The 19,809-nt window shown below is 35.7% G+C and overlaps 1 protein-coding gene across 1 annotated transcript in view; it reads right to left on the reverse strand.

Annotated features, from left to right (window-relative positions):
* Nucleotides 1-18,243, reverse strand: part of LOC104224511 (NAC domain-containing protein 54-like) — a 34,671-nt gene extending 16,428 nt beyond the window's left edge. Inside the window, exons 1-5 of the mRNA XM_070156436.1 lie at nt 17,635-18,243; nt 15,490-15,767; nt 14,534-14,836; nt 8,008-8,397; nt 7,849-7,924 (exon numbers count right to left, since the gene is read on the reverse strand). Coding sequence (XP_070012537.1) covers nt 7,849-7,924; nt 8,008-8,397; nt 14,534-14,836; nt 15,490-15,767; nt 17,635-17,785 — 1,198 coding nt within the window. The 5' untranslated portion in view covers nt 17,786-18,243. The remainder of the gene's footprint in view (nt 1-7,848; nt 7,925-8,007; nt 8,398-14,533; nt 14,837-15,489; nt 15,768-17,634) is intronic.
* Between the last annotated feature and the right edge of the window lie 1,566 nt (nt 18,244-19,809).

A 19,809-nucleotide genomic window follows, 5' to 3' on the forward strand; every position in this document is an offset into this window, starting at 1 on the left:
CCCCTTTGAGCCATACTTGTTTCTTTCCTACCCTCTCTTGGAATCAATAAAATAAAAAAAAATAAAAAAAAGAAAAAAGAAAAAAAAGAGAGATCAAAATCTTCACTATTATGTGGTGAACTACGTTTGACCTGATTCCTCAAAGAAGGATACGTAGGCGTTTCACGGCTCGGTCATAGAGTGCACAACATACATAAAATGTGCACAAAAAGAAACATTAAGCGACCCCAATCAAGGAACTGGGGCAAGAATTGTATTAGGAATAAGAAAAGATTCCAAGAGTTGTAATTTCAAACACATACCAAAATTGTTTAAGCTTTTCACCTAAGAACCCCATACCAAAAGACCTTTCGACCAATCTTAGAAAAAATGCTAATGAAGATGGTTCATAACATTCTGGTACAAACAAGAAAAGAAAGTAAAAACGAGAGAGTCTTATAGGTGAAAACCCAAACAGGCACCATAAGGCGACGGAAGTTGAAAGAAAAAGTAAAATGAGAGAGTCTTATTGGTGAAAACCTTTGTAGGCACCACAAGGCGAAAAGGAAATGAGAAATGAACGAATGAGGAAGGTTTATCGGTGAAAATTCTTTGAGACGTTACAAGCCCAACAGGCTTGTGAAATGAAAAATGAAGTTGGATTATGGAAATTTTGGGGAGATTGATTAAAAGACTGGATTGATTAATCCGAAATGCATATCCTGATCATTGGTGCCAGTAACTCCAATCAGATAAGTTTTTATTCTTTCTCAAATAGTCATCCAAAATTGGATTTTTCTTTTTATAATTGTCGAAATCAACGTATTTCGTCACTAATAATCTTACTTTTCTAAAAGCTTTGAGATAAGTTTTATTCCAAACAAACAAGAAGGAATGTCAAGGTATGCTACCAAGATTCAGGGTTACAAAATACAACCACGAAAGGTGGGAGATAAAAGATATGGGTATAAGAAGGGTGAAATCAAAAGTGGATCAGCAAAGTCAGAATGGACATATGATTACAGTTAAAAAGGTTTTGAAGGAAATCCTATAGTCGAGAATCAATTACAAAGACAAAACAGTCTTTTCAACCATTCTAAGGCAACAAAGAGAAACGAAGAGAAGCATCACCATCGGCAAGAATACCCCAATCAACCACCCTGCTTTAAACTAACGAAGTTTTCTTTGATTTAAAACAGGGGCAAATACAATATTTGTGTCAGGAAATACCTGAAGAAGAATTAAAGAAGTCAGGCGTCCACATGGAGAATGAGGATAAGAAAAGAATAAGTCAGGCGTCCACCTGGAGAATGAGGACAAACAATTAAAGAAGTCAGGCGTCCACCTGGAGAATGAGGATGAGAAAAGAAGAAATCAGGCGTCCACCTGGAGAATGAGGATAAGAATTGAAGAAGTCAGGCGTCCACCTGGAGAATGAGGATGAAAATTGAAGAAATCAGGCGTCCACCTGGAGAATGAGGATGAGAAAAGAAGAAGTCAGGCGTCCACCTGGAGAATGAGGATAAGAAAAGAATAAGTCAGGCGTCCACCTGGAGAATGAGGACAAAGAATTAAAGAAGTCAGGCGTCCACCTGGAGAATGAGGATGAGAAAAGAAGAAATCAGGCGTCCACCTGGAGAATGAGGATAAGAATTGAAGAAGTCAGGCGTCCACCTGGAGAATGAGGATGAAAATTGAAGAAATCAGGCGTCCACCTGGAGAATGAGGATGAGAATTGAAGAAGTCAGGCGTCCACCTGGAGAATGAGGATGAGAAAAGAAGAAGTCAGGCGTCCACCTGGAGAATGAGGACAAAGAATTAAAGAAGTCAGGCGTCCACCTGGAGAATGAGGATGAGAAAAGAAGAAATCAGGCGTCCACCTGGAGAATGAGGATAAGAATTGAAGAAGTCAGGCGTCCACCTGGAGAATGAGGATGAAAATTGAAGAAATCAGGCGTCCACCTGGAGAATGAGGATGAGAAAAGAAGAAATCAGGCGTCCACCTGGAGAATGAGGATGAGAAAAGAAGAAGTCAGGCGTCCACCTGGAGAATGAGGATGAGAAAAGAAGAAGTCAGGCGTCCACCTGGAGAATGAGGATGAGAAAAAGAAGAAGTCAGGCGTCCACCTGGAAAATGAGGATGGAGAAGTTAAAAAGAAGTCAGGCGTCCACCTGGAGAATGAGGACAAAGAATTAAAGAAGTCAGGCGTCCACCTGGAGAATGAGGATGAAAATTGAATGAGTCAGGCGTCCACCTGGAGAATGAGGATGAAAATTGAATGAGTCAGGCGTCCACCTGGAGAATGAGGATAAAGGAATTGAAGAAGTCAGGCGTCCACCTGGAGAATGAGGACAGAGAATTAAAAAAGTCAGGCGTCCACCTGGAGAATGAGGATGAAGAAAGAAAAGAAACAGTCAAGGCACCCACCTGAAGAACAAGGGAATGCAATTGAAGTGATGAAATCAAAAGCTCGCTCATATGAAAGAAGCACATTTAGAATCAATAAAGCAGAGGAGTCCAACAGAATCCCCAGCAAGAAACAACAAGAGTCCCAAAAGAAAATACGGGACACAATGTAAAGGAATACGGAATAAGCCAAATGCCCAAGAGTCACCAAGATATCAAGACAACAAGAAACGCAAGGGCATGATCTAGATACGATTTTTATAATTCATGTACCATAATCTAGTTTAATTTCTGTATTTCCTTTAAAGTAAGGTGTAATAAGGAGGTCAGCAAGCAGTAAAAACAGCATGAAGCAGCAGTAACATCACAGTCCCGCGGTAGTCCCAGTTACCCAAAACTTCCCGAACTACATTGACCTGATTCCTTTATAGCCAAGGATATGTAGGAAACCTTTGAAGCAGAGGTTCGGTCAAATCTTTCTAAAAAATGCTTCCCACGGAGTATTCGAACGGGCAAAAATCGCTCGTGTCCGCTCACTTTATCTTTGTACGAAAACTCTTCGAGTTTCCGCACAAAGAGGGGCAGCTGTGAGCACGTGATTTTTGCCTTACGAAAAACTACTCCAAAATAAATCAAAATAAATTTCTTTTACTGTGTAATTTCTGAATTTGCGTGATGTTAAAAATTTGTTTATGTCCGTAAAATGTTTGCTTTGTCATAATTAAACAAAAATAAAATAAAATACATATTTGCATGAATATAGGATTTAATTATGCATTTAAGAGATAATTTAAATAAAAATCACAAAATATGCATTGGTTTTATTTTAAATGTTTCACTGTGTGATTGATGTTTTTGTCTATGTGTTAAATAATTGTTATAGAGTAATTAATATATTTTTGTGAAGGTAAAATTGTTTTATAATTACAATTAATGAAAAAAATAATAATAATAATACATATACATAAAAATCGGACCTGGATTTAAATCCAGGCCCAACCAAATTAATTCACTTCACAACCCAATCCCAACAGCCCCATGTCCGGTCCAATTCAAACAAATCGAAACGACGACGTTTCATCACCCTTCATCAAGGGCCGTCGGATTCAATTCATCCAACGGCTGAGATCTCATCACCCTAACCCGTGATCATTACCCGACCCACTGCCCCGGTTCAACCCGTCCCCCAACTTAAACCAAACGACATCGTTTGGTTAAGTGAAAAGATCCTAGCCATCCATTCTACTTGATCCAACGGACGATACCAATCCACCCCACCTCTATATAAATCCCAAACCTTACCCCGGCCCCTAACCGAACACCCCCCTTCCTACACTGTTCATCATCGTCCCAAACCCCCACTCCTAACCCTAGCCGCCCTAGGATTCCACCGCCTGAAACCCGGCGGCATCAATGCCGCCGGTCACCACCTTAACACCCTAGGACCTCCTGAACCTCCCCTACACGAATCCGACCTTAGTTTCCTTCGAATCAGGCCCCAACTCTTCGAATCTTAAATCGAAGGTTGGCCTGAAAACCTGATCTAAACCAATCAGCCCCAAATTAACACCATGGCTTTCCCTAACAACCCTTGTTATGGATCTGAAGTTAGTTTAGTTCGAATCAGCTTTGAACTTCTCGAATCTTCTTTTGAAGATTCGGACCAAACAAGAACAAACTCAGATCCGTTTCAAATTAACACCAAATGACCCCTAGGCTACCCTCACCCTTGTATCATGTTTGGTTCCCTTCGAATCTGCCCTGAAATGTTCGGATTTAAGATCCAAGAACCTGAAACCCTAAAAAATACCAAACTTTTGGATTCCGTGCATATTAAATGAAGATTGAGGTTTAATCGACCTTAGTCGAAGTATTTTCAGTGGAAAATACTTCGACTAAGGTCAGTTTGATTTCAAACAAAAAATAAAATCCGAAATCCAAGTTGAGTTCGAGTCGGAATAAAATTGAAGATTCAAAGGTATTTTTTCTATTTATTTTGTGTATTATACATGTATTTTTGTGTTTGTTTTAGTCTGTGTAATTTTCCCATCTTTTATTATCATACTGTCTCCTACCCGTCTACCTGTATGTGTCTGATTTTGGTTCAGTGATTAATCCAGTCTGAATTGTTATGATAATTTCAGTAATATGTTGTTATGATGTTAGTTCTGAATTCAGTGTAATATTGTTGTAATGTCCAGTTTGAATTCAAGTTTACAAAAGTTGGTCAAATACAATTGTGTTAGGAAATCATAGGATTGGTTGTAGCTGTAAATCAGAAGGATAGTTAAGTCTATACAGATTGTAGAATCTGTTTTACAGTGGGTTCTGATTTTTCAAGTAATAACAGTAGGTCAGGGGCATTTCTGGGAATGAAACAGTAAAAAACAGGGTGTTAGTGCTAGTGTATTATAATGTAATGTTAATGGCTATATTTAAGTAATAAAGGGGGAACAAGGGATAATGGGGCTGCTGAAAATCATGTTAGGATCACATAAAGTATTAAAAAGAAGTTTCAATGGAAACTTTCTGGTTGTTAAAGGGATAAAGGGTCCCTCCAATACTAATTGGTATAGAACCAGCCCTGTATAAATACAGGAGCTGGACAGACCTTAAGGGGCAGTATTTATCAGTTTTTTAAGACAGAGAGAGAATTTTTTAGGAGAGTTTTGAAGGAATTCTAAGAGGGCAGTCTTTAAGAGTTTTAAGAGGAAAAGAGAGTGTGAAATTGGGAAAGCAAACAGATTTTAGGATCAGTTTTCAGGGAGGAGTTTGACAGACAGAGAGAGAATTCTTAAGAGAGACTTTAAGAGAATTTTAGAAAGAAAAAATCTGGAAAGGCAGATTGAGAGAGAAAAACAGAAATCTGAGAAAGATAGAAAGAAAGGAAACAGAAAATAGAGCAATCACATACACACTCACACATAGATACAGCAGCAGAAACAGAAAATCAGAAAAAAATAGGAATTTGAAACTGAAAAGAAACTGAAATCTGAAATGTTGTTCTTTTGTTGAATCTGCTCAACTTTATGTGATTCCACTGTTCAGTTAAAAACTGAAGTGTCTTTTAAAAAAACCTGTATTGTGCATCTGACTTCCTCGGGTCGTATTATCGCTCAAATCTGTGGAAATACTGCTATTCTGTTGAATTTGTTACTGCTGCTACTGCTGACATTTACTCCTCCTACCTCCATTTCCAGGTACATATCCTCTTAAATTCTATGTTGGAAAGAGATTCAGCATGATAAATCAATGAAGCTTGAATTGCATTTCTATTTTTCCATTTATCTAAGTTTGTTATTATAAATTTCAGTTTTTTTTTGTTTCATGTTGTTTCATATAGAAGTATGCTTGACATGTTAATTGTCAGCTGATTATTCTCTTTTGAAATTCATATAAGTGTTGTAATAATATTACTTATTCTAGAATTTCATTATAGTTAAAATAGGGAACATGGCATAAAGTTGGCTATTAGTTAAATCATATGACGTTGTTAGTCAGGTATAGAGTATTCTAAAAATGCATGGTTAATGTATTTCGATTGTTTGGTTATGGATTAAGGTTAAATATTGTTAGTTGAATAAAGAGTAAAAACCATGTTGCTAGTTTATTCTAATATCTAATTTAGTTATGGATTGAATGATGTGAGTTGTACGTTCATATATGGCATGACAATAGGTATATATAGGATCATTAATGGATGATGAGTTGATGTATCTCATTATGATGTTAAAATGCCAGAAATGTTTCAGACATACAACTATGTTGTATGAAAGGCAATATTGTTAATCGATTTATAATTCCCTTTCTTATCAATTTGATACCTATTTACCGTCGTAAATAAATTAATCTAATTTCGCCTATTAAATTAAAACAAGTGTAAGAGAATGAGATGAGAGGTATAAGCATGAATCGCAATATTTTATATTAAGGGTGAGTAGAAATAGAATTTTCATTAAATAAACAATGAAAAATTATTTAAAAATATCCCTTCCATTTATAAAACATTTTTTTTGTGTAGTTGCTCATGTAATTCATTCTTGGGGTATATACATATATATATATATATGTCATATTTATGAGAAAGTGGTATTTTTATTCACACTTCGTTATTTTGCTCCTAAAATTTGAATAGTCTTGAATGAACATGTTATATGCGGAAATTATAATCAACGAGCAACATTCAATAAATTGTGAATTCTTTTTTCAAGAATTAAAGGATATCTTAAAGGAAGATTTCTCATAATATAATAAACATTTTGTGGAAATTCCATAATATCATTACAGTATTTTGCGCAATTAGGGATACGTTCGCGTACCCTGATTATATTTAAAAGCTAAATTCGGATTATGCGTACGCGCAATTTCGAACGAATATTTAATAAAAGGATTTTTCCAAAGACGTTAAATCAATTTCATAAAAAAACCGAGATGTACGGTTCACTATTCAAAAAAAAAAAACAAGTACTCTTGATTCGACACAATTTCGAAAAATGATTGCTCAATAAATATATTATCAAAAGTTATTGTGTACACGTACGCGTGACACAATTCCGCATTTTTTTAATAACACGAATATACGTACGCGTAATTCGATTCAAAGAAGGGTTCTTAACCACAATAAGTAAAAGCGGTAGAAAAATCATGTAACAAAAAGTATTTAATAAAAATCAAGATAATTAAGCCAATAATAAAAACAGTTAAGCGACCGTGCTAGAACCACGGAATTCGGAAATGCCTAACACCTTCTTCCGAATTAACAGAATTCCTTACTCAGGATTTCTGGTTCGCAGAATAATAAACAGAGTCATATTCTCCTCGATTCAGGGATTATAATTGGTGACTTGGGACGCCTTAAAATTCCCAGGTGGCGACTCTAAAACAAATAAACAAATCCCGTTTCGACTGTCCTTCAATTGGAGAAAACTCCCCGCGCGCCCCGCGGGCGCGGCGAAAAGGAGGTGCGACAATTCCTATTAAGGATCATGTCCTCGGTTAGATGAAGCTGCCTCATGTCTTGCCTAATCACCTCTCCATACCTCTTCTTTGGCATGTCTCTACCTCTCCGTAGGCCCTCCAATATCAACCTCTCACACCTCCTCACCGGGGCGTCTGTACTCTTCCTCCTCACATGACTAAACCACCTAAGTCACGCTTCCCGCATCTTATTCTTAATAGGGCCACACCTCCTCGCACACCCAACACTAACAATGCAATTTCCTTTACTCTACTAGTATAACTTAACCCGTGTAATTTTTACATTTTTAATATATAGACTATCTAAAGATAACTATATGTTACTATTCATCGTGAAATTAGTAATCCGAAAAATAAAACAAATAACCTACAACAAGAAGTTAAATTTAGAAAAAGAACTTTACGTAGTCAATGTGAATAATATAAATCCATATACTTAATAAACAGGAGATAATTCAAGAAAAAGTTAAGAAAATATGTAATACCTTCAAGCTCGTATTCTTCTTTCAGGACAGCTGAAACATTTTCTATTGGCACCGTCTTGTAGTCCTCAAGATATGACTGTTCAAGTACAAAGGAAGTCAAATTAATGCTTATATATTGCATTCTATAAATTGTAAAACAAATTAGTAAAGAATTAGTACCTTCTCAAGATCCATGTCCGACATTCCTATCCATCTCAAATTTTCTACAATTCTATCAGATTTAAAATCTTCATCTAAACCACCTATCTCGATTGATCTACCATTATGGTCTTCATTAAATTGTTCCATAAAATTGAAAGAACCCAAGTCATGAATTTGGTTAGCATAATTTCCACCAAATGAATCTTGATTTATATGATCTTGTGAAGCTTGAGCAACTGAAAAGATTTCTTGGATAATATCTGTTTGATTTGTATTTTGATGGATATTATTACTTGATTGAGACATCCTGGAATAATTAACATAGCCAGCTTGTGGGAAATCTTGAACCTCCAATGGAGGTAATGCCAACCTATGCTGCAACTTTGCACACTCTAATGCTATATTTACCTGAAAACATAATAAATAATGACTTTAAGATCTATACGCTAAAAATATAGAAAATAAATTAGACTAGCAGGTCACATAATGAATAACTATAAGTGACTAGCCATAATTTAAAAGAATGTAAACAAATTTTTGTACTATTAGATAACCTAAAAGATAAAAGCTGTTAATCTGAAAGTAATTGAAAAGAAATTGGGTCTCATTTTGTAGAAAACCCTAAACGATGTAAACGAGAAAGAATCAGAGCTTGAAAATTTTCTGTGTGTTGAAAAATGAATATGATAGCCTATTCCAATGTACAAAGTAACCGATCATTACCTATTTATACTACAAAGAATAAGCAATGGTTATCTAATAAAATAGGTTATCTATGCAATAATATTACAAGATTATGTACAAGGCTATTAGTGTATTAGTCAGCTGGGCCTGTGTCTGGTGGGTTTGAGTTGTTTGGGCCATCTATTCCAACACCCCCCCCCCTCAAGCTGGAGGGTGACAAAACACCCAGTTTGCTGAGAAGATGCTGATGCTGAACCCAGTGCGTGGCTTAGTAAAGATGTCAGCAAGTTGTGATTGAGTAGGAACATATTGCAAGGAAATCAGTCCACAAGCAAGCTTTTCCCGAACAAAATGACAATCAAGAATGTGTTTGGTCCTTTCATGAGAAACAGGGTTCTTGGCAATGCTGATAGCAGACTTGTTATCACAGTGGAGAGGAATAGGAGCAGAAATGTTGAGACCCAAGTCAGCCAAGAGTCTCACAAGCCAAGTAAGTTCAGCAACAGTCTTTCTTAGAGCCCTATACTCAGCCTCTGCAGATAACAAGGAGACTGTTGGTTGTTTCTTAGACTTCCCGCAAATAGGGCTGCCTCCAAGAGTCACAAAATAATCACTAACACACTTCCTTGAGGAAGGACAACCTGCCCAATCAGAATCTAAAAAAACTTGAATGGAGAAATTCTGACATCTATTGAATAGAATGCGTTTATCAGGGTCTTTGACCAAGTATCTAAGAACATGAAGAGCAGCATGCATGTGAGCAGTTCTGGGAGCATTAAGGAACTGACTGAGATGCTGAACTGAGAAGGAGATGTCAGGTCTAGTGTGTTGCAAAAAATTGAGTTTCCCAATCAGTCTTCTGTATGAAGAAGGATCAACTAAAGCATCACAAGAAGTGGAGGTAATCTTGATAGACATGTCCAAAGGTGTCACCACAGATGAGGCAGAAGAACAATGAAATTCTGAAAGCAGCTCCTTCAGGTATTTGTGTTGGTTGACAAGAATACCATGATACCTCAAATCCCAAGAAGTAATGAACAATTTCCAAGTCCTTGATCTTGAATTGTTTATCCAGAAATGCTTTGAAAGAAAGCATTTCAGATGTATCATTCCCTAGTATGTCATCCACATAGACAGCAATAAGAACAGTGGAGGTGGCAGAAGACTTGGTGAGCAAAGAATAGTTATTAAGACTTAAGGAATAGCCCCTGGATATAAGAGCATGAGATAGCTTGGCAAACCATTGCCTAGAGGTATGTTTAAGGCCATATAAAGATTTTTTCAACTTGTACACAAGTGGAAGATCAGAGGATGAGGAAGATACTGTAAGACCAAGAGGAATCTTCATGTACACCTCTTCAGAAAGATCTCAATGCAAAAAAGTATTATTGACATCAAGTTGGTAAATGTCCCAAGAATGTTTGGCAGCCAAGACAAGAAAATATTTAATAGTGGTGAACTTGACTACTGGAGAAAATGTCTCAAAATAGTCAATACCAGCCTATTGAGTATCCCCTATAATCACCAATCCAGATTTATACCTTTCAATACTACCATCTGAACGTTGCTTGATTTTATATACCCATTTGTAGGGAATTGCCTTTTTAGCAGGAGGCAAAGGGACTATGTCCCAAGTCTGATTTTCCTCTAAGGCCTGAAATTCTTTCCTCATGACCTCCTGCTAAGCAGGATTAGGAAAGATTGCTAATAAAAAATAGGTTCAGGCAAGGATGAAGAGGAAGATGGAGAGGAGGGAAAGACAGAAGAGTGAACAGGAGGAACAACATATCAAATGCAATCTTTAAGGTGGGTAGGAAGGACAGTAGGTCTAGAAAACTTCCTTAAGGGAGGAGATGAAGGAGAAGAAGAAGCTGGTGGTGAAGAAGCAGGATTGATAGGCAAAGTAGGAGAAAGAGAAGGAGAAGATGAATCAGAAGAAGGGGCTAATGGTGAAATTGCAAAATTGAAAGGGGAATTAGGAGGAGAGAAAACAGGAGGAATAGAATTGGAAGGGGATTGGACAGGAATGAGAGAAGTGAGATCGGAAAAAAGAATTGGTGATGAAGGAAAGAAGCCAGAAAGAGAAGAAGTGGAAGGAAAGATGTGTTCAGCAAAAGTGACATCCCTAGAATAAAAGACAGATTTGTTGCCCAGGTGTAATAATTTGTAGGCTTTCTTGCCAAAAGCATAACCCAAAAATACAGAGGGAATGACTCTGGACTTGAACTTGTATCTCGAAGGTGAAGGAACGGTAGCATAGGCTAGACAACCAAAGGATCTGAGGTGTGTATAAGTAGGAGGATGACCAAGTAAAGTTTCATAGGGAGTTTTGTTAGATAGAACTGTGGATGGGAACCTATTTATCAGATATGTTGCAGTAAGAACACATTTCCCCCAATATTTGGTGGGCAACTTAGATTGAAAGAGAAGAGCTCTAGCAGTTTCTAATAGGTGCTTGTGTTTTCTTTCTACTATCCCATTCTGTTGTGGAGTATGAGAACAAGAAGTTTGGTGAGCAATTCCAAGAGATATGAGATAATCAGTATGAGAATGATCAGACCCCAGTTTAAATACATAATCAGTCCTTATAGTTTGGACTGAAGTGGGGAATTAAGTTGAAACCATGGCTATGAAGGCTTTGATAATAGAAAAGGCATTACCTTTACATGAAAGGAGGTGAGTCCAGGTGACTCTGCTATGATCATCTATAATAGTCAGGAAATACTTGAAACCATTGTAGGTGGCTGTATGATAAGGTCCCCAGAGATCAATATGTACAAGTTGAAAGGGTTTTGTGGATTGTGTGGAGCTATGGGGAAAAGAAAGTCTCTGTTGCCTTGCCATTGGATAAATTGGACAGGTGAAAGACTGTTTAGAAGAAAACTTACTAGACAAATGAGGAATAGAAATCATTTTCACAAAAGGCATATGTCCCATCCTTTGATTCCAAAGAATATCATTTTCATTTATAGCAGTAGCATTACAATGAACAGTGGAAACACCAGAAACAGATACATTCTGAGAAGAAGAAAAATTAAAAGGCAAAACAGATGGTGGAGTAGTAACACTTTGGGGAACATTTATTGAGGAAGCATCAACTTTAGCATCAACATTGAATGGCAGCCTCAGAATGTATAATCCATGCTCAACCTTACCAATTTCTAATGGCCTCTTCATAGAAGGGCCCTGTAACCAATAGGAAATCTCAGTAAGAAGAGCATAGCATTTGAGTTGACTTAGAAGTTGATGTATAGAAATTAAGTTGTAATGAAAAGAGGGAACCAACAAAACATTAGTTAATATAGTGTTGGAAGTTAAGGAAAGAGAACCAAATGAATGTACTTTTACTTTGTAACCATTTGGTAAAGTGACAAGAGAAAGAGAGAGTAATGGTTATATACCATGAAGAAGGTGTTTGTGAGGTGTCATATGGTTTGTTGTCCCTGAATCCAATATACAGGAACTGAAATTTTCATGAGTTGCATGACATACAAGATATCAATATAATCTACTAACTGGATTATCATGCCAACCTGCAAAATTTGCACATATTGGAGGATCTCGAGAAAAGGACTGTTGAGTCGAAGAACTCATCTGCATTTGTTGAAAGAGGGACATGAGATTAGCATACTGCTCTTTAGAAAGTCCATGTGGCACATCTTCATGTTGAGAAGTATCATGAGGAGATGTAAGTTGATCTGTAGATTCAACTTGAGCACAAGCTACAGTCCTTTTCTCTTTGGTGAATTTGAATTCTGGTGGAAAACCATGAAGTTTGTAGCATTTGTCCACAGTATGTCCAGGCTTCTTACAATATTTGCAGGACAAATTGGACTTTCTGGGCTCAAAGTTTACCCTTTGACTAAAATTCCTCACATTGTTGGTAGATTGGTTGGCAAGGGTATTGGAATGGGAATTTGCTATGAAGGATGTGGATTCGGGTGAGAAAACTTGTGAACCAGAATAAACCTCTCTCTGTTTCTCATCCCTAATTAGAATGGAATAAGCCTTTTCTACATTAGGTGCAGGACTCATCATAAGTATGTTACTTTTATCAGTAGAATAGGTTTTATTAAGTCCTGAGAGGAACTAGATGAGTTTTTGTGCTTCAGTGATTTCATGCATAGCTGCACAAGTGCATGGTCTACCTAAAGAGATTGTGGATAGTTCATCCCATAAGCCTTTAAGCTTGGTGTAATATGTAGCTATGTCAGATGACCCTTGAGAGGTTGAAGAAATTGATTGTTGAAGACTATAATACTGAGAAATATTGGGAATACCATAACGTTCTATTAGGTTATTCCAAGCTTCTCTAGCAGCCTTATAGTATAGAATTGTTTTAGCTATATCCTTGGAAAGAGAATTCATTATCCATGCCTTAACCATGTTATTGCAACGTTGCCAATGAGGATAGAGAGGAGAATTAGGAGCTGGTTCAATAAGAGTTCCATCTATGAGTTGGATTTTATTCTTTGCAGATAAGGAAATTAACATTCCTTCCTTCCAATCTCTAAAACTTGTACCACTAAATGGTACAGAAACTAATATAGTTCCCGGTGTATCAGAAGGATGGAGATAAAGTGGATGAAAAACATCAAGGACTGATGAGGTAGAACTACCAGACGGTTCAGTCGGAGATGGAACATCACTACTAATAGCCATTTGGAAACCAACAATATCTACTAGAAAATGACTAACTGATCAATATAGAAGGTCTAGAGAGTAAGGGCAAAGAAAATTATCACCAGAAATGTCGATTCACACAAGCGAAAAAACCCTAATTTTGAGCTGAACTTCCTGTCGTGATTCTCGTCCAAATTTCTGATGAACGGAGATAAATTCAACTAAGAAGAGTTGAAATCAGCTTTTGACGAAAGATTGTTGGCCAAATACCTCAATCGAACAAACCAAAAATAACGATGACTTCGTCTGTTCAAGGATGAAGACGAAATTTTTCAAAATTTCTTCGGTGAAGAGTCAGATAATGGCGAAAACTACCAGGATTCGCTCTGATACCATATTAATCTGAAAGTAATTGAAGAGAAATTGGGTCTCATTCTGTAGAAAACCCTAAACGATGTAAACGAGAAAGAACCAGAGATTGGAAATTTTTTGTGTATTGAAAAATGAATATGATAGTCTATTCCAATGTACAAGGTAGCCTATCATGACCTATTTATACTACAAAGAATAAGCAATGGCTATCTAATAAAATAGGCTATCTATGCAATAATATTACAAGACTATGTACAAGGCTATCGGTGTATTAGTCAGCTGGGCATGTGTCCATTGGGCCTGAGTTGTTTGGGCCATCTATTCCAACAAGCTTAGGTTTTATGTACGAACGATATAGATATAAAATAATTTACACAGTTAGGTTACTTAAAAATAATTACAAAGTAAATTACTTTTTTGTAATGAGTATTCATTGGTAATAATGTGGAGAAAAAGGTAAGTTACTTGCTGTAAGAGCTTAAAACATTGACGGTGTGTTTTTTTTTAATTATTTTTTTACACTAGCAATATAACTTAAATTCAAAAGACTACATCATGTAAATAATCTGCTATAACAAGTAGAATTATTAACTTGAAAATAAGGTTGACCATCTACTATAATTGGATATTGATAGTGTAAAACGTTAATGTAAAGTTATTTATCAATGTGTATAAGTTAAGTCATAAAGGATAAGTAAAAAAGAGTGAAGAAGAAACCAAAAGCCACTCAAAGTCTCTTTTGTTTTATCTTATTAACACAAATATAAGGTCTAATTAAGCTGAAGTTATTGGGATCTGACGAACCCGTAACTATTAGCTCTGTTTCACTAGAAGCTTAATAGTTTGTCTATTGATATTTTATTACCTTGGGTGGTGCATATGGCAATGTTCCATAATTTGGAATTGATGGAGGAGTACTGACGTTGAAACTAAAAGCTTCATCTGATGATAAATATTGAACCCATTTGTCATCATCACTTGGACCAGCTGCAGCTAAATGCAATGGAGATTCTTGGGTTGGTCTTCTATAATCAGAGCTCTCCATATTATCATCACATCTTCCATCAGAATAAAGATCAATACTCGAGGATCGATCACTAGCATAAGGATCAACCACTTTTGGTGCATTCAAACTCTTCTTGAATATACGGCAAAGTGCATAAGCATCCTGCAATTAAGATGCATGATCCAACCTTTAGACAAAAGAAACTGACAATTAATAAATAATAAAAGTTTTATAAATTTTTTAGCGTAATCCTTTCAATATTATCAGTGCAGTTTAATCTGCCACATATTATAACTTACTATTACACTTTTTCGGTTACCAGCCATGAAGTATTACCTATTATTGTAAAGTATAATAACTTAACTCGATCAAGATCTCAAATCAATGATGGGGTCTGTTTTGCACCTCCTAAATGGACGTCCAAATTGGACCGAACTCTTTGTCACGCTATGATTCCAAGATACTAGTCTTAATTATTGATTAAGTCATATATGCTACAGTGTCCATATTTTTAATATTATTAGTGTAATTTCACCTATAACAATAAGTTTATTACCATTTTCACCAGGTTACTTATTTATAATTTATCACATAGATTTACTAGTAACTACCTAGTAAGTGACTTAATTATGTAAGTATCTTTCACATTATCGGTTCATAAAACTTAAACTCTTTATTATTTTGAACAGTTATGTATAGCTAAATAGTGTAAAAATTCTTATATACTGTGGTGTATATATATAGAAGTTAAACTCTTAATTATAGCTTTTAAGGCTGGTGTGTGTGTCTATATATAGATATATATATTAACGTACCTGCAAACCATTTGCAACTTCACATTCTCTTTCATTCAAACGATATTCATGCATAATCCAATCAGTTCTACCTCCATGAGGTGCTCTTCCTCTGTAATACACTAATGTCTTCTTCATACCTACAGCTCTCATCTGAGAATTCACTTTCCGATCTTTTCCGGTGGCTTTCCAGTATCCGGCTTTCGTTGCCCGATTAGTCCTCGATCCGTTCGGATATTTACGGTTACAGGGACTGAAGAAATACCATTCAAGATCTTTACTAGGCAATAAAGACTTCCCTGTAATATAAGAGTTTTAAAATATTTTAGGGAAAAAAGAAAAAAAGTAAAGTGAGATCTTCATGGGAGTTATGCAAAGATTAGTTACGTACTCCCAGAGGCGCAGCTAGGTTGAGCGTTTTTCGTTTCATTAGTGTTATTCTAGTATTTCCGTATTCTTAGACGTCTATTACCATTTGATATTGCTTGTCTTCTGGTTTTTCTATTATTTTGCTGTTGATATTACTTCCAGACTTTTATAGTACTGCATTTCTTTTTTTTATACTGTTATGCATGCTTGCTTTGAACATAATTATGTCTATCGGAAATAGCCTTTCTATTACCTGCATAAGGTAAGGGCAATGCCGTGTACTCACTACCCTTCCAAAACCAGTGGAATTAAACTGGGTTTAATTTGTTGTTGTTGTTGTTGTTATTTTATTGTTATACTATAATTTTTTAATAATATTAAAATAATAATAAAATTTAAAATGGAATTGAGGAGTATAGAATCCATGTCATGAATCTAAATGAAAAGAGATGGGGCAAGGAGATCGGAGCCATTGTAATCATTATATGAACTTACCATTGTGCTAAAAAAAAGGGGTTACTATAAAGCTTCCATCTCATGATGGAGAATTAAGAGGTGTAAAAAGATAAAAAGAGGTATATAGAACAAATGGTATCTCTAGAAGACAAAGCAATCATGTTGTTTTCTTTTTTCCCTTGTCTTTTGGGTTCGACATGTCACTAAATCAGTAAGTACACATCTTTAAGCTTCAAATAGGAGATCAAAAAAGATGTAGGGGCCATCTTCCTTTATAGCTGGGAATTAACATGAGATCATATATAAGATATTTTTGTACCAAAGCATATGTCTTTTGACTGCAAAAGTGTGTTCCAAGTATCAATAATTCGAATATTTTAGTCAGTACGCGTATGGAATGTAACTCTAAGGAATTGCACTAATACAGATTTATTTTACGAGTGCTTTTCATTTTCACGTATTAATCAAGAATCTTCTAGAGTAGCTTTATAAGAAAATTACCTCCAATTCTCCTTCATATTCATCATTTCCTTTTCTCAAGTTATATTAAACATAAATGAACGAATTGCAATGCCTTAAATAAACACGTGGATCTCACAATAAAGGACCATGAATAGCTTCTTCATTAATGTCAAATTGTATCGTAATGTCTTTGTTATACATTTACGTTACAATCACTTTCAAATTAATCTTTATGGTAATTATTGTTATTTTTTATCTTAGCTTTCAACTTCAACGACAGTTCATCTTTAAAAAAAGAAAATGGTTTCCTAAAGATTAGTTATAGTGATAATTTAGAAACCTAATAAGTATACCACATGCTTCCACACGGTTTCCTTTATAATCTTTTGTGCAACTTGAATTACATGACCATGACAATGTGAGTCGACATATTTTTATTTCTATTAAAAAAACTAAAAAAGAGGATAAAAATAAAAGGGATCTTTACACAAATAGCCAATTGAATTCACTGTATCTTTACAAAAATAGCCAGTCATATTCATTGTTTACTTTTCTAGCCATATACATAAATTATACATTGATTATACATAATTACACACATATAATACATAAATTATGTGTATATTATATCTCCACCGGCTACTTTTAATTTAAGTGATTGGGTGAACGGCCATTTGGATTAATTCTTCTTTATTTTCCTAGTAGGCATACATATATTATACACTGATTATACTTGTTATACATATATTATATAAGAATTTGCATATATTATATCATACGTTTGCCGGCTATTTTTACTTTTAAGCGATTGGACGTGGACTGCTGTTTGAGTTAATTCTTCGACAAAAAGAAGTGGGAAATGAAAGATGTAATATATACCTGGTAAATCCCAAGGCTCACATTTGTAAAGATCAACTTCAGGAATGATCTCAAGTTCTATTTTGCGACCATTAATCTTTCTTTTCAAATAGTAAGCAACAAGTTCTTCGTCTGTGGGATGAAACCTGAAACCAGGTGGCAATGAAACCATTTCCTTTTCAACTTCTCCTCAACTTGATATATAACTCGAAAGTTGATCACTTGGCTAATCTTTCACCCAGAAAAGGAGGAAAAAAATCAAGGATGACCAGCCACGACCTATATATATACCACCGACTTTAAATCCTGAGTTCGTCTCTGGGTTAACGTAAGTGGTCAAAATAACACCATCAAACCAAGAAAGAAAGAAAATAGACCTGAGAGAAGATCCAAGAAAGCAGAGAGCGAGCGAGAGAGAGAGAGAAGGGTTAGGACTTCTGAAGGTAGAAAATGGAGAAGGATGAGAAGTTAAGGGATTGGTTAATGAGGTTTTATGATAAGAGACAAAAAGATGTAGAAGAAGTCCAAAAAGCAAATAGCAAGGGTTACACCCTCCCTTTAGCTACTTTTAACTTTAAAATTGTTTTTTCACATCAAATGAAAGCTTTAACAATCTTTGTTCTCAAGCTCACAACTCAGGCACATCCCTCTCTCTTTCTATCTAAATCTCTCTCAGCATGCACATTATAAGTTGATAACATGCACACATATATATAATAGAAGAATTAGCTCAAATAGCCGATCACTCAATCACTTAAACTTAAAATAGCCAATGGAGGTATAATATATATATATATAATTCATGTATTATATATGTATAATCGTATATAATTAATGTATAATCTATGTATATGACTACAAAAAATAAACAATGAATATGACCAGCAATTTGTGTAAAGATATATACACATAGATACAAAATATATATATTGTATTATTTTCTTCTTTCACAATCTCTCACTCTCAAATTAGCTTTCAAATTCTATGCTTCAGAGTTGTCCTTTCTTGGAATATGAGATAAAACTTTTATTTAACCAAGTGAAATATGTACATCCATCCGCTCATTTGACTCTAGAGTCGGGTCCTACAAAAATAGCCTATTTTGACACTTAAGTTCCACATCCGGAACTTACTATCTATGTTAACATGGATACCTATTTATCTTTTCTAAGACTCCTCTCCATTTACAGTAGCTCTCACCTTTAATGTGTAAATGTAATACAATTTCTCTAACTATATCCCTACTTTCTCTTCTTAACTGTTGAAATCTTCGCAGGTTTCTTTCCATCCATGTTTGATATATTATTGATGCAAATGTACTTTCCATGATCTTCCAAAGTTTATTTCTACTCTTTGTTCTTGTTGTCAGCCATGCAGTTTCCTCTTGCCATCTTCCTACTTGTCGACTTATTCCAAAGAGTTTTAGCAGCTGCTCCTATATAAACCTTGAATATGGGCATTCATTCAAAGAACAAATGTTCATGAGTTTCCTCTGTATTAGTCATACACAAAACATATTTCTTAGGCACTGTTATCCCCCATTTGCTTAGCATGTCCACCGTTGCTAGTCTCTGATGCAATGACATCCACAAAATAAACTGATGTTTAGGTAATATTCTTTGTGTCAAGAGCAATGTTTTCCAGTTGACCTTTGGATATTGTGACATAATTGAAGTATACGCTTTACTGATTAGATACTTCCCCTTTACTGCATATAACTCTAGCTCCTTCACTCCAGTAGTTAGCCATCTCCTTGCTTCGAAATTTTTCCTTATCACCCAGCTAGCTTGTTTAGGAGTTTTCATATTTTCCAAATCCTTCTTCTTCATATAGTGATGATGAATCCAAAGAACCCATAGCTTGTCCTTCTTTTGTGCAATTGCCCATAGTATTTTGCCTATTGCTGCCTTGTTCTATACTGAGAAGTTTATGACATTCAAGCCTCCTGCTGCTTTTGGTTTACAGACAGTTTCCCATGCTATTGGTGCCTTCTTCCCTTCAATGCTTCCTTTCCATAGAAAATTCCTACATATAGCAATAACCATTTCATGTACTTTTTTTGGAATCAGAAACACTTGTGCCCAATAGGTTTGCATTTCAAACAACACACTTTTGATCAACTGAACTCTTCCTGCATATGACAAAAACCTGGCTGTCCAGCATCTAATTCTTCCTGCTATTCTGTCCACCAGTGGC

This window comes from Nicotiana sylvestris, chromosome 9 (assembly GCF_000393655.2).
Source record: "Nicotiana sylvestris chromosome 9, ASM39365v2, whole genome shotgun sequence".
In the NCBI taxonomy this organism is placed as follows: Eukaryota; Viridiplantae; Streptophyta; class Magnoliopsida; order Solanales; family Solanaceae; genus Nicotiana; species Nicotiana sylvestris.